The sequence below is a fragment of the Nerophis lumbriciformis genome, linkage group LG07 (assembly GCF_033978685.3).
Source record: "Nerophis lumbriciformis linkage group LG07, RoL_Nlum_v2.1, whole genome shotgun sequence".
In the NCBI taxonomy this organism is placed as follows: Eukaryota; Metazoa; Chordata; class Actinopteri; order Syngnathiformes; family Syngnathidae; genus Nerophis; species Nerophis lumbriciformis.
The window spans coordinates 50,599,767-50,610,981 of NC_084554.2; the positions used below are offsets into that span (position 1 = coordinate 50,599,767).

Below are 11,215 nucleotides of genomic sequence, written 5' to 3' on the forward strand. Positions count from 1 at the left end.
CAGTCACGGGGAGAACATGCAAACTCCACACAGAAAGATCCCGAGCCCGGGATTGAACCCAAGACTACTCAGGACCTTCGTATTGTGAGGCAGATGCACTAACCCCTCTGTATTGTTTTAAAAAAAAGATAGACAATAATGTTTTAACAATAATACATTTTTAAAATGATACTGTTTAAAAATAATAGTCTTATTAAATGTTTTGAAAAATATATATTTTTTAAATTATAAATAAATAATTAAATAAAAAATATACATATATATATGTATATATATATATATATATATATATATATTTTTTTTTTTTTTTTTTTTTTAAATAACATTGTCTCAAAAATATAATTGTTTATAAAATTATATTGCATACAAATAAAAATTTTAAATTATGTTTTAAAAATATTTTTTGAATAATGTTTAAAAAAATAGATGTTGTTTTAAAAATAACATTGTTTTTAAATTATATTGTCTTAAAAATAACATTGTTTTATGAAGTCAGTTTTAAAAATAATGTTTTTTAAAGCTATTGTTTGTTTTAAAAAGATATTGAATTAGTGTCTTTGAAATAATATTGTCTTAAAAGACGATTGTTTTAAAAATATGTTTTTTTTTAGAAAAGAAGATTGTTTAAAAAAAAAACCGAATTGTTTTAAAATAAAATATTAAACTTTTTTTTTTTATAAAAATGAATTGTTTAGAAAAAAGAGTTTAAAAGCAAGTATTTGATGTTGTAATGCAGATGAAGCGCTAATGACGACGTGTCTTTTTAACCAAGAACATTTTCTGATTTTCTAAGAATGTCTGCAAGAAAAAAAAAAGAGGAGTTCTTCATTTCCTGTCTGCACAGAAAGTGTAAGACATGTTAGCGGGGTTAAAGATTAACTAAGTTGTGAGCGGCGCTCAGGTTGCAGCCGCCCGTTGTCCCGCCAGACGTCCGCCATGAGCTCCTTCGCTCACATCCTCCAGGAGGTGGGAGAGTTTGGCTTCTTCCAGAAGCGTCTGGTGGCCATCTTGTGCGTCCCCAGCATTTTCATGGTCTTCGATGCCCTCGGCCAGGTGTTCACGGGCCTGGCCTTCCCCAACTTCTGCGACACCTCCTGGATCCTGGAGCGAGGAGCCAACCTCAGCCTGCAGAGGCAGAAGGAGCTGAGTCTCCCTCGCCGCCCGGACGGAACTTTCCACGCCTGCTTGATGTTATCGCCCGTGCCCTGGGACCTGGACACCATCGTGGAGTACGGCCTCAACCACACCACGCCGTGCCTCAACGGCTCCACCTTTGAGGCGCCGCCGGGAGCCTCCAGCGTGGTCACTGAGGTTAGGGGTCGTCATGGCGACCGGCGCGCATGCTCACTTATCGTCCGTCGTCACCTTTTTCTTCTTGTCAGTTCCAGCTGGTGTGTGACAGAAGTTCCTTCATCGAAGCGTCCCAGTCCGTCTACATGGCCGGAATTCTTGTGGGGGCCTTGCTGCTGGGGGCCATGGCTGACAGGTCATCAACCCTCATTTGCATACTCATTTGCATATTCACGCCATCCAATCCATTTTGCAAAGTGCTGATAATGACAAATATCCAACAATATGATATTTATTTTCCATGATTTTATTGGGGTTTATTTTGAAGAACACATGTTAATATTGACTATTATTTATGATAATAATTACATTAGTTATCTTCATAAAAATGCTAAATAAAAATATTATATTTTTACACTGAAAGTATTTGAAAAACAAATTTTAGAAAAAAAAAAAAAAAAAGTATATACTGCATATTTAATATTTTATCTTAAAATGTTGACTATTGGCTATTATACTTTACATTTACTATTATTTATGACGATACTTACATAACGATCATAAAAAGGCCAAGTTAGAACATAGATGTGTATATTTTGTGTTTTTACATTGAAAGTATTTATAATATTTAAAAAAAAAAAGAAGCAAAACACCCAATTTATGATGACATATACATTATTTGTCATAAAAATGCTTCAAACATTTCTTACATATTTTGTGTATTTTAAATATCTTTAGAAAAAGTAAACTGCTCAATGATGTGTTATTCATATTTTATGATTGTATTCGTTTTGAATGGTATCATTAAGTTATGTTTTTGAAGATACTTATATTAATTATCATAAACACGATCAATTTTGACAATCATACTTTTTTTTTTTTACCTAAAAACATTAGAAAATACAACTTTCTTATTTTTCTTGCTGTTATGCAGTGTTTTAAAATGTGAAATATTTGAGTGTAAATATGTACAATTCTGTGTATATGGTGTTTTAAAATCCATCCATCCATCCATTTCCTACCGCTTGTCCCTTTTGGGGTGGCGGGGGGTGCTGGAGCATATCTTAGCTGCATTCGGGCGGAAGGCGGGGTACATTCTGGACAAGTCGCCACCTCATAGCAGGGCCGCGTTTTAAAATGTAAAAATTTAAAATATTTGAGTGTAAATAATATTTGTGGTTTATGTTGCAGGTTCGGTCGACGTGTTGTGGTCCTGCTGACTCATCTTTTTCTCTTCTTGTTCGGCGTCACTTCTGCCTTTTCTCCAAATATTTATTTTTACATCACACTCAAATTCCTGTGTGGATTATCACTGTCTGGAATTATCACCACCACGTTTGTGATCGGTAAATATCAAACATTGTTGTTGTTGTTGTTGTTGTTGATGATGATGATGATGTGCTGTGTCCCAGGTGGAGAGTGGTGTGAGTCGTCCAAGTTCGCCCTGTGCACCACCGTCATTTACACCTTCACTTCGGTGGGCTTGCTGCTGCTGTCGGGTGTTGCTTACCTCATCCCCCACTGGAGGATCCTGCAACTTGTCCTCTACTTGCCTCTTCTGCTGCTGCTGCCTCTTCTCTACTGGTCACCACTTTTCTTCTTAGACTTAGTCAAACTTTGTTCATCCACAAGGGAAATTGTTCCACAGAATAGCTCAGTTACAAAGGATGGAAAGGATAATGCAGGTATAACATAGACAAACAATTTACCATAATTTTTACATATTATATGTACAGTATATAATATTTACTGATTTATTATTATATTATATTATATTTTTATATAATATATATATATATGATATACAGTGTGGTTTTCCTCCTGGTATTGGAACTGTGGACCAGCTCTATACTCTGGGCATGGTCCTTGAGGGTGCATGGAAGTTTGCTCAACCAGTCTACATGTGCTTTGTGGACTTGGAGAAGGCATTCGACCGTGTCCCTCGGGAAGTCCTGTGGGGAGTGCTCAGAGAGTATGGGGTATCGGACTGTCTGATTGTGGCGGTCCGCTCCCTGTATGATCAGTGTCAGAGCTTGGTCCGCATTGCCTGCAGTAAGTCGGACACATTTCCAGTGAGGGTTGGACTCCGCCAAGGCTGCCCTTTGTCACCCATTCTGTTCATAACTTTTATGGACAGAATTTCTAGGCGCAGTCAAGGCATTGAGGGTATCTGGTTTGGTGGCTGCAGGATTAGGTCTCTGCTATTTGCAGATGATGTGGTCCTGATGGCTTCATCTTGCCAAGATCTTCAGCTCTCGCTGGATCGGTTCACAGGCAAGTGTGAAGCGACTGGAATGGGAATCAGCACCTCCAAGTCCGAGTCAATGGTTCTCGCCCGGAAAAGGGTGGAGTGCCATCTCCGGGTTGGGGAGGAGATCTTGCCCCAAGTGGAGGAGTTCAAGTACGTCGGAGTCTTGTTCACGAGTGAGGGGAGAGTGGATCGTGAGGTCGACAGGCGGATCGGTGCGGCGTCTTCAGTAATGCGGACGCTGTATCGATCCGTTGTGGTGAAGAAGGAGCTGAGCCGGAGGGCAAAACTCTCAATTTACCGGTCGATCTACGTTCCCATCCTCACCTATGGTCATGAGCTTTGGGTCATGACCGAAAGGACAAGATCACGGGTACAAGCGGCCAAAATGAGTTTCCTCCGCCGGGTGGCGGGGCTCTTTTTTAGAGATCGGGTGAGAAGCTCTGCCATCCGGGAGGAGCTCAAAGTAGAGCCGCTGCTCCTCCACATCGAGACGAGTCAGATGAGGTGCTTCGGGCATCTGGTCAGAATGCCACCGGAACGCCTCCCTAGGGAGGTGTTTCGGGCACTTCCGACCGGTAGGAGGCCACGGGGAAGACCCAGGACACGTTGGGAAGACTATGTCTCCCGGCTGGCCTGGGAACGCCTCGGGATCCCCCGGGAGGTGCTGGACGAAGTGGCTGGGGAGAGGCAAGTCTGGGCTTACCTGCTTAGGCTGCTGCCCCCGCGCCCCGACCTCGGATAAGCGGAAGAAGATGGATGGATGGATGGATATAAAACATATAACAATTACCATGTACAATATTACAGTATATGTAACAGCTGCAGCATAAAATAAAGAGTAGACCCAGCAGAAAATATACATTATAAACAAAGAGAAGTAGCTAACATGTCAAGTGTCAGGTAATAGACAGATATCATCTTTTGCTGTATGGCGAGTGATTATACAGCTGGATGGAGTGCAGAATGAAGGACTTCTTGAATGGAACACTGTGGGAACAAAGCTGAAGGAGTCTGTTGGAGTATGAGCTCCGCCGTCCCTCAATTGTCTTGTGGAGTGGGTGGGCAAGATTGTCCTTGATGGCCTGCAGTTTGTCCAGTGTCCTCCTGTCCCTCCAACTGCGTGCCAATAGTTTGACTTGCTTTCCGGATCAATTTGTCAATCCGATTTAAGTCCCTTTTGCTGGTGCTGTTCCCCCAACAAACCACTGCAAAGTACAGGGCACTGGCCACAACAGACTGATAAAAGATCTCCAACTGCTTGCTTCACACATTAAAGGACCTAAGCTTCCTCAGGAAAAAAGAGTCTGCTCATGCCCTTCTTGTATACAGCTTTGCTGTTGTCCTTCCAATCCGGTCTGCTGTTCAAGTGAACTCCCAGGTTGTTGTACTGCCCCACTACTGCCACCTCCCAGCCCTGGATGTTGATGGGCTCCAAAGGGGTCATTTTCTTCTTGAAGTCGATGATTAGCTCCTTGGTCCTGTCCACATTAAGGTGCAGATGGTTTGCCTGACACCACTCCACAAAGTCAGCGATCAGTGTCCTGTACTCCAATTCCTGTCCCTCTCCAATACACCCCCATTCTGGTTCAGAATCGGAAAAGCTGCAGGAGTCTTCCAACGCCTCCGGAACATCTGGTCATCAAAATCTATCAGTATGTCCACAAAGCTGCGCCTCTATACGTCATCTCTACAGTGACCTATGCCTGTGAGACGTGGATGAAGACATCAAACATTACTAACAAGCTGGATGTCTTCCACCGACGGTGCCTCAGATACATCTTGAGGATCTCATGGAGAGACCACATCACCAATGAAGAGGTGATGAGAAGGGCAGGGGTAGCACCATTGTCTGACATAGTCTCTGACATGAGGAGGTGAACGGCTGGACACGTACTCCGACTGCCAAGAGAGAGACCGGCAAGTGTGGCAATGGACTGGGTGCCAGAAGGGGGAAAGAAGAAGAGAGGACGGCCAAAAAAGACGTGGAGACAAACAGCCAAGGAAGACCTGAGAGAGATGGGAGTCAGCTGGCATGGAGCAAGAAGGGTCGCCAGTGACCGGAACAAATGGAGGGGACTCGTCGCCCAATGTTCCAACAGGAATGGGAGGAACTAAGTCTAAGTAAGCCAATAGACCCGACTACAGCAGAGTCATCAGAGTATTTCTGCAGGTGGCAGGACCTGGAACTATACTGGAAGTCTGAGGTGTACAGGGTGAACAGGAAAGGAGACAGGACGGTCCCCTCTGAAGCACCTACACCACTGACCACAGTATCCGACAGGGAGCTCCCCAGTCGCACAAACTGGGGCCTGTCAGACAAGTAATCAGTGATCCAGGAGACAATGGATGAGCTGACACCCATCCTGAGCAACTTGACACTCATCAGAATTGGCTGAATGGTGTTAAAGGCTCTGGAGAAATCTAAGAACATGATCCTCACATCCAGTTGAGAGTGAGCACGATGCAGAAGGTAGACAACAGCATTATCCACTCCTACATGGGGCTGATATGCAAACTGTAGAGGGTCCAGGGAAGAGGTCACCAAGGGTCTCAGCTGATCCGGCACAAGTCTCTCGAGAACCTTCAAGACATGAGACGTCAGGGCAACCGGTCTGAAGATTCAAACCCGATGGGTTGGGCTTCTTGGGCACCGGCACTATGCAGGATGTTTTCCATACCGCTGGTATCCTTTCTAACGTCCGATTCAGGTTGAAGATAAAGTGTAGAATCTCAGTCAGCTGAGCAGGGCAGTGGCACTATATGCATCTTTTGAATTAGCATAGAGTAGGTCCAGAGTTGTATTGTCCTGTGTTACACAGTGCACATATTGGTGGAAAGTGGGTAAAATTGAGTCCAAAGAAGCATGATTAAAGTCACCCCAAATGAGAACAAGGGCATCGGGGTGTTTGGTCTGTTGCCTAGCAAGAGCGGCATGAATGGTGTCGCAAGCAGCAGCCTCGTCTACAGAATGAGGGATGTACACTCCGGTGAAGATTACAGAAGTAAACTCCCTTGCAAATAATATGGTCGAATTCCAACAGCCAGAAGTTTGATGTCCGGCATTCAAACACTCCTTTACAGTAATATGTCCAGGATTACACCACCTCTCCTTCACCAACATGGCAATCCCACCGTCTTTCTCCTTACCGCTCAGGAGTGTGTCTCTATCCGCCCGTGAGGTTGTGAAGCCGGGTAGAGACGCGCTGTGGAAGAGTGTAGCCAAGTCTCCGTAAAGCACATGATACTGCACACGGCATACTGCTTTTGAGTTCGGACGAGCCCGAACAATTAGTCCATTTTATTCGCCAAATTCCGCACGTTCCCCATGAGGACATAGGGAATTGCAGGCTTAAATTTCCTTCTCCGCTTCTTCATCTTTGTGCCGGCACGGCATCCCCGGCGCTTTTGCCGTGGTTCCACGGAAATGTCCGACCGCGATCCCCATAGCGCTGGCAAGGAGAGCGCCAACAGCTGCTCAACTGATCAAAGCCAAACACAAAACGGCCCGAAAAGAAAAAGAAAAGTAACGAAAACACCCAAAAGCGCCCAAAGACCATAATTAGTGGTTTATGGAAAATATAAGTGATAAAAAAAAGCAAGAAAAGTTGAGAATAATACCAAAAATAAAAGTAAAATGAAGGAATTCAAAGGAGCTACTGTGATGTGCTCCCACTCTTTCAGGCCCATCAAAGAGAGAGAAAAAAAAATCACCTTCTGCTCACTGTGACCACTAAACCTCAACATGCTCTGCAGGTTTCTGCCAGAATCTGCTCGCTGGCTCCTCACTCAGGGCAGGAAGGAGGAAGCCGTGAAGGAACTGAGGAGAGCAGCAAAGGTCAATGGCAGGACCATCTCACAACATCTGCTGGACAAGGTCAATACCTTTATTTTCATACACCTCAAATAGCAAATATGCAACATTTATGAAATATATATATATATATATATATATATATATATATGTAAGATGCTCACTGGATCAGCGTACATGGAGAGGCACAACCAAGTGGCTGGGATAGTATACAAGAACATCTGAAACCAGTATGGAATAGAAGTACCCAAAACCCATTGGGCCATACCACAGAAGGTGGCTGAGAACAACAGGGCCAAGGTTCTGTGGGACTTCAGCTTCCAGACTGACAAACAGCTTCTGGCTAACCAACCAGACATAGTGGTGGTGATAGATGTGGCAATCCCAGCTGACGACAACATCAGGAAGAAGGAACACGAGAAACTTGAGAAGTACCAAGGGTTGAAAGAGCAGCTGGAACAAATGTGGAAGGTCAAGGCTCGCGTGGTCCCCGTGGTAGTGGGGGGCGCTCGGAGCAGTAACCCCCAAACTGGGAGAGTGGCTCCAACAGGAACAACATCTGAAGCCTCAGTCCAGAAGAGCGCAGTCCTAGGAACAGCCAAAATACTGCGCAGAACCCTCAAACTCCCAGGCCTCTGGTAGAGGAGCCGAGCTTGAGGATGACATAGATACCACCCCACCGGGGTGAGAAGGAGATTTTTGTTTTATTTTATTTTATGTACAAATGCATGTATATGTATGTGTGTATGTATATATAAATATGTATAAAGTATATATAAATATATATGTATATAGTACATATAAATGTATATGTATATAGTATATATAAATATATAAGTATATATTTATGTATGTATATATGTAGATATATATATATTTATGTATATAAGTGTATACATATATATGTATACATGTATATATGAATGTGTATACGTATATAAATATATGTGTATATTTGTATATATAGTTGTATGTATATATGTGTGTATATATATGTAGATAAGTATATGTATAAATACATATATGTATATAGATACTGTATATATATGTATATACATATCTATGTGTGTGCATGTACAATATATATGTATGTGTGTATTTATGTATATATATATATATATGTATGTGTTTGTGTGTATGTGTATACACTATACATACATATATATATATATATATATATATATATATATATATATGTGTACAGTATATATAATATATATGTATATATATATATATATATATATATATATATATATATATATATATATATATATATATATATATATATATATATATATATATATATAAAAATATACACAGTATATATATATATGTATGTATGTAGATTTCCATTATGTGTATGTGTGTGTGATCAGCTGGAGATGGAGGCGTGTCCCCACAGAAGAAGCAGACAAAGCCTGTTGGACATCTTCAGGATTTCCTACTTGAGAAAACGAGCGCTGGTGATGAGTTACATCTGGTGAATATTTCCATCTTTGACTGATGATGTCATCGTGTCCACATGGCAGACAGAAGGTGAAAGTGTGTGCGTGGCAGGTTTGGTACCACCCTGGTCTACTACGGCCTGAGTCTCAACGTGGGGAACTTTGGTGTCGACGTCTACTTGACCCAGTTCATCTTCGGCCTGGTGGAGATTCCTGCTGTCCTCGGCTCTCTGCCGCTCATCCAGCGCTTTGGCAGGCGGCCGGGCCAGGCCGGATTGTTGATGTTTGCGGGCGCCGCCTGCCTCGCCAGCATCGCCGTGCCCAAAGGTCACACACACACACACACACACACACACACACACACACACACACACACACACACACACACACACACACACACACACACACACACACTTTTGTATATTTTATGTTTTTAGCACAAAAACAACAATCAACCTTCACATTGTTTACATAAAAAACGAAAATGGCCGTTTATTGATATAATGAGTTCATTTGTTTAATGGATTATTTTTATAAGTGTTGTAGATAAACTAATTAACACAATTTAACATCTGCAATTTTTTACTCATTTTTTAATGATATGAAATATATGCCTCTGTGAGTTATTTTTTCCATATAAAGCGAAAAAAATTACACAATTTAGCATCTGTTAAAGTTCATTTTTATTTATTGTTTTTTTATAAGTTTTCCAGATAAATGGACAAAAATAACAAATTTAACACTAACAATTTTTACTTTTTTATGAAATAATATATGCTTGTGATTTCTTTTTTTCCATATAAACCGAAAAAATAACACAATTTAACATCTGTTTTTTAAAAGTTGTATTATTAATATGAAATATATGCCTCTGTGAGTTAATTATTTTTATTAATTAACTCAAACTTAATCAAATGACGTATTTCCTGAACTTCTTGTTGTTTTTTTCCACGCACGTGGTCTTCAGATCTCCCCGTGGTGACCACGGCCATGGCCGTCATTGGGAAATTCGCCGCCACCGCCTCCTCCACCATCATGTTCGTTTACGCGCCGGAACTTTATCCCACCACGCTGAGGTAAGCGCGTGCGCGCGATGATCCATGACGTCATAACCGCGTCACGGAACGACGCGTGTGTTGCCAGGCAGAACGGCATGGGCCTCAACTCCATGTGCGCGCGCGTCGGAGGCGTCCTGGCGCCGCTGATCCGACTGCTCCATGCCTACCATGACGTCATCCCCATGTCTTTATATGGCGCGGTGCCCGTCAGCGCCGGGCTCCTGTGTTTGCTGCTGCCGGAGACGCGCGGCGTGGAGCTGCAGGATCACGCCGAGATGACGTAATGATGACGTCCTGACGCTGACGCGCCACGACTGCTTGGGGCATCCACGCCCTTCGCTTTGTTTTGCAGGGAACATGGCGCCAGAAGCAGCGACCGCGAGGAGGACGGAGAAACGGAAACGCCCTACTAGCGGAGATGCGCTGTTACCATGGCAATAGCCGCTCGCCAACACAGAAGAAAACATCAAATCCTCAAGATATTCTCTCTTTTTGGACTTTTTAAAAATTTCTATTTCTTTCTTTTTTTTTTTCTCTCTCTTTTTTTGGACTTTTGAAAAGGAACACGTCGTTTTATGATGTGTACTCGTTCTGTACTCCTGTTTACATTGAAGTAAAACAGTGCAATAATCATACAAAACGTGAACATGAGTGCTTTTAAATAAAAGTAAACAACAAAAGATCGAACATTCATGCTTTTAATTGGACAGAAGATGTCAGGTTTAAGCACCAAACTATCTATTAAACAGGACAAGAAGCAAGGAATCAAGCAGAGACAGATTTCAATTTGGCTCATGGGGAGAAACGTATGGTGCTGCACACTCAGTTACAGTCTCCCACCACGCTCTGAGGTACAGCCCCCGCACTCCCCATTTTATTCAGGAGTTCCCTAGTTACATCGCTGAAGCTGCTTCTCAAGGGAGGGTACACATATTACGCAAGCAGCTCCAGTAGACACAATACGGGATTATTCAGAATGGAAATGTGCTTAGCCTCGTGGTTTTGGCCTGTCTCTGCTTTGTCTGCGTTGAGGTACTCGAAGTCCGTCCTTGGCCGTGGCTGGCTGAAAGACACAAACAACAGCAGCGAGGCACTCCTAACTTGCAGTGGAAGATAACAAGTTATGTGCCTTTAAGTATAAGAGTTGTGTGATAACTTATACATAATTATTCTAACATTTCCCTCCTGTTTATCACATAACTTCCCCAGAATCTTCTTATCCCTAATAACCTTTTCTTGCGATTTTCAGTTAATAGTTCATTTTCCTAGGGTCAAGTTATGTTTACACTGAGAGTACAACATCATTTGTTCCCCTCTTAGTCACAAAGGTTTGGAAACAGATCAGGAAAACCATCCAGGT

At 42.4% G+C, this 11,215-nt stretch overlaps 1 protein-coding gene across 1 annotated transcript; it reads left to right on the forward strand.

Moving 5' to 3' along the window:
- Nucleotides 1-936: 936 nt before the first annotated feature.
- On the forward strand, nt 937-10,978 carry LOC133609353 (solute carrier family 22 member 13-like). The gene is made up of 10 exons (XM_061964886.1): nt 937-1,311; nt 1,383-1,486; nt 2,482-2,636; nt 2,703-2,874; nt 7,295-7,415; nt 8,729-8,832; nt 8,910-9,124; nt 9,765-9,873; nt 9,941-10,135; nt 10,208-10,978. Exons 1-10 carry the CDS (start codon nt 937-939, stop codon nt 10,266-10,268), a joined length of 1,611 nt encoding a protein of 536 aa, XP_061820870.1. The 3' UTR covers nt 10,269-10,978.
- The last annotated feature ends 237 nt before the right edge of the window (nt 10,979-11,215 follow it).

Coding starts and splice junctions, on each gene's coding strand:
- LOC133609353 (XM_061964886.1), top strand. CDS start 937: ATGAGCTCCTTCGCTCACATCCTCCAGGAGGTGGGAGAGTTTGGCTTC. Junction 1,312..1,382: donor CCTCCAGCGTGGTCACTGAG/GTTAGGGGTCGT, acceptor TCTTCTTGTCAG/TTCCAGCTGGTGTGTGACAG. Junction 10,136..10,207: donor CAGGATCACGCCGAGATGAC/GTAATGATGACG, acceptor TTTGTTTTGCAG/GGAACATGGCGCCAGAAGCA.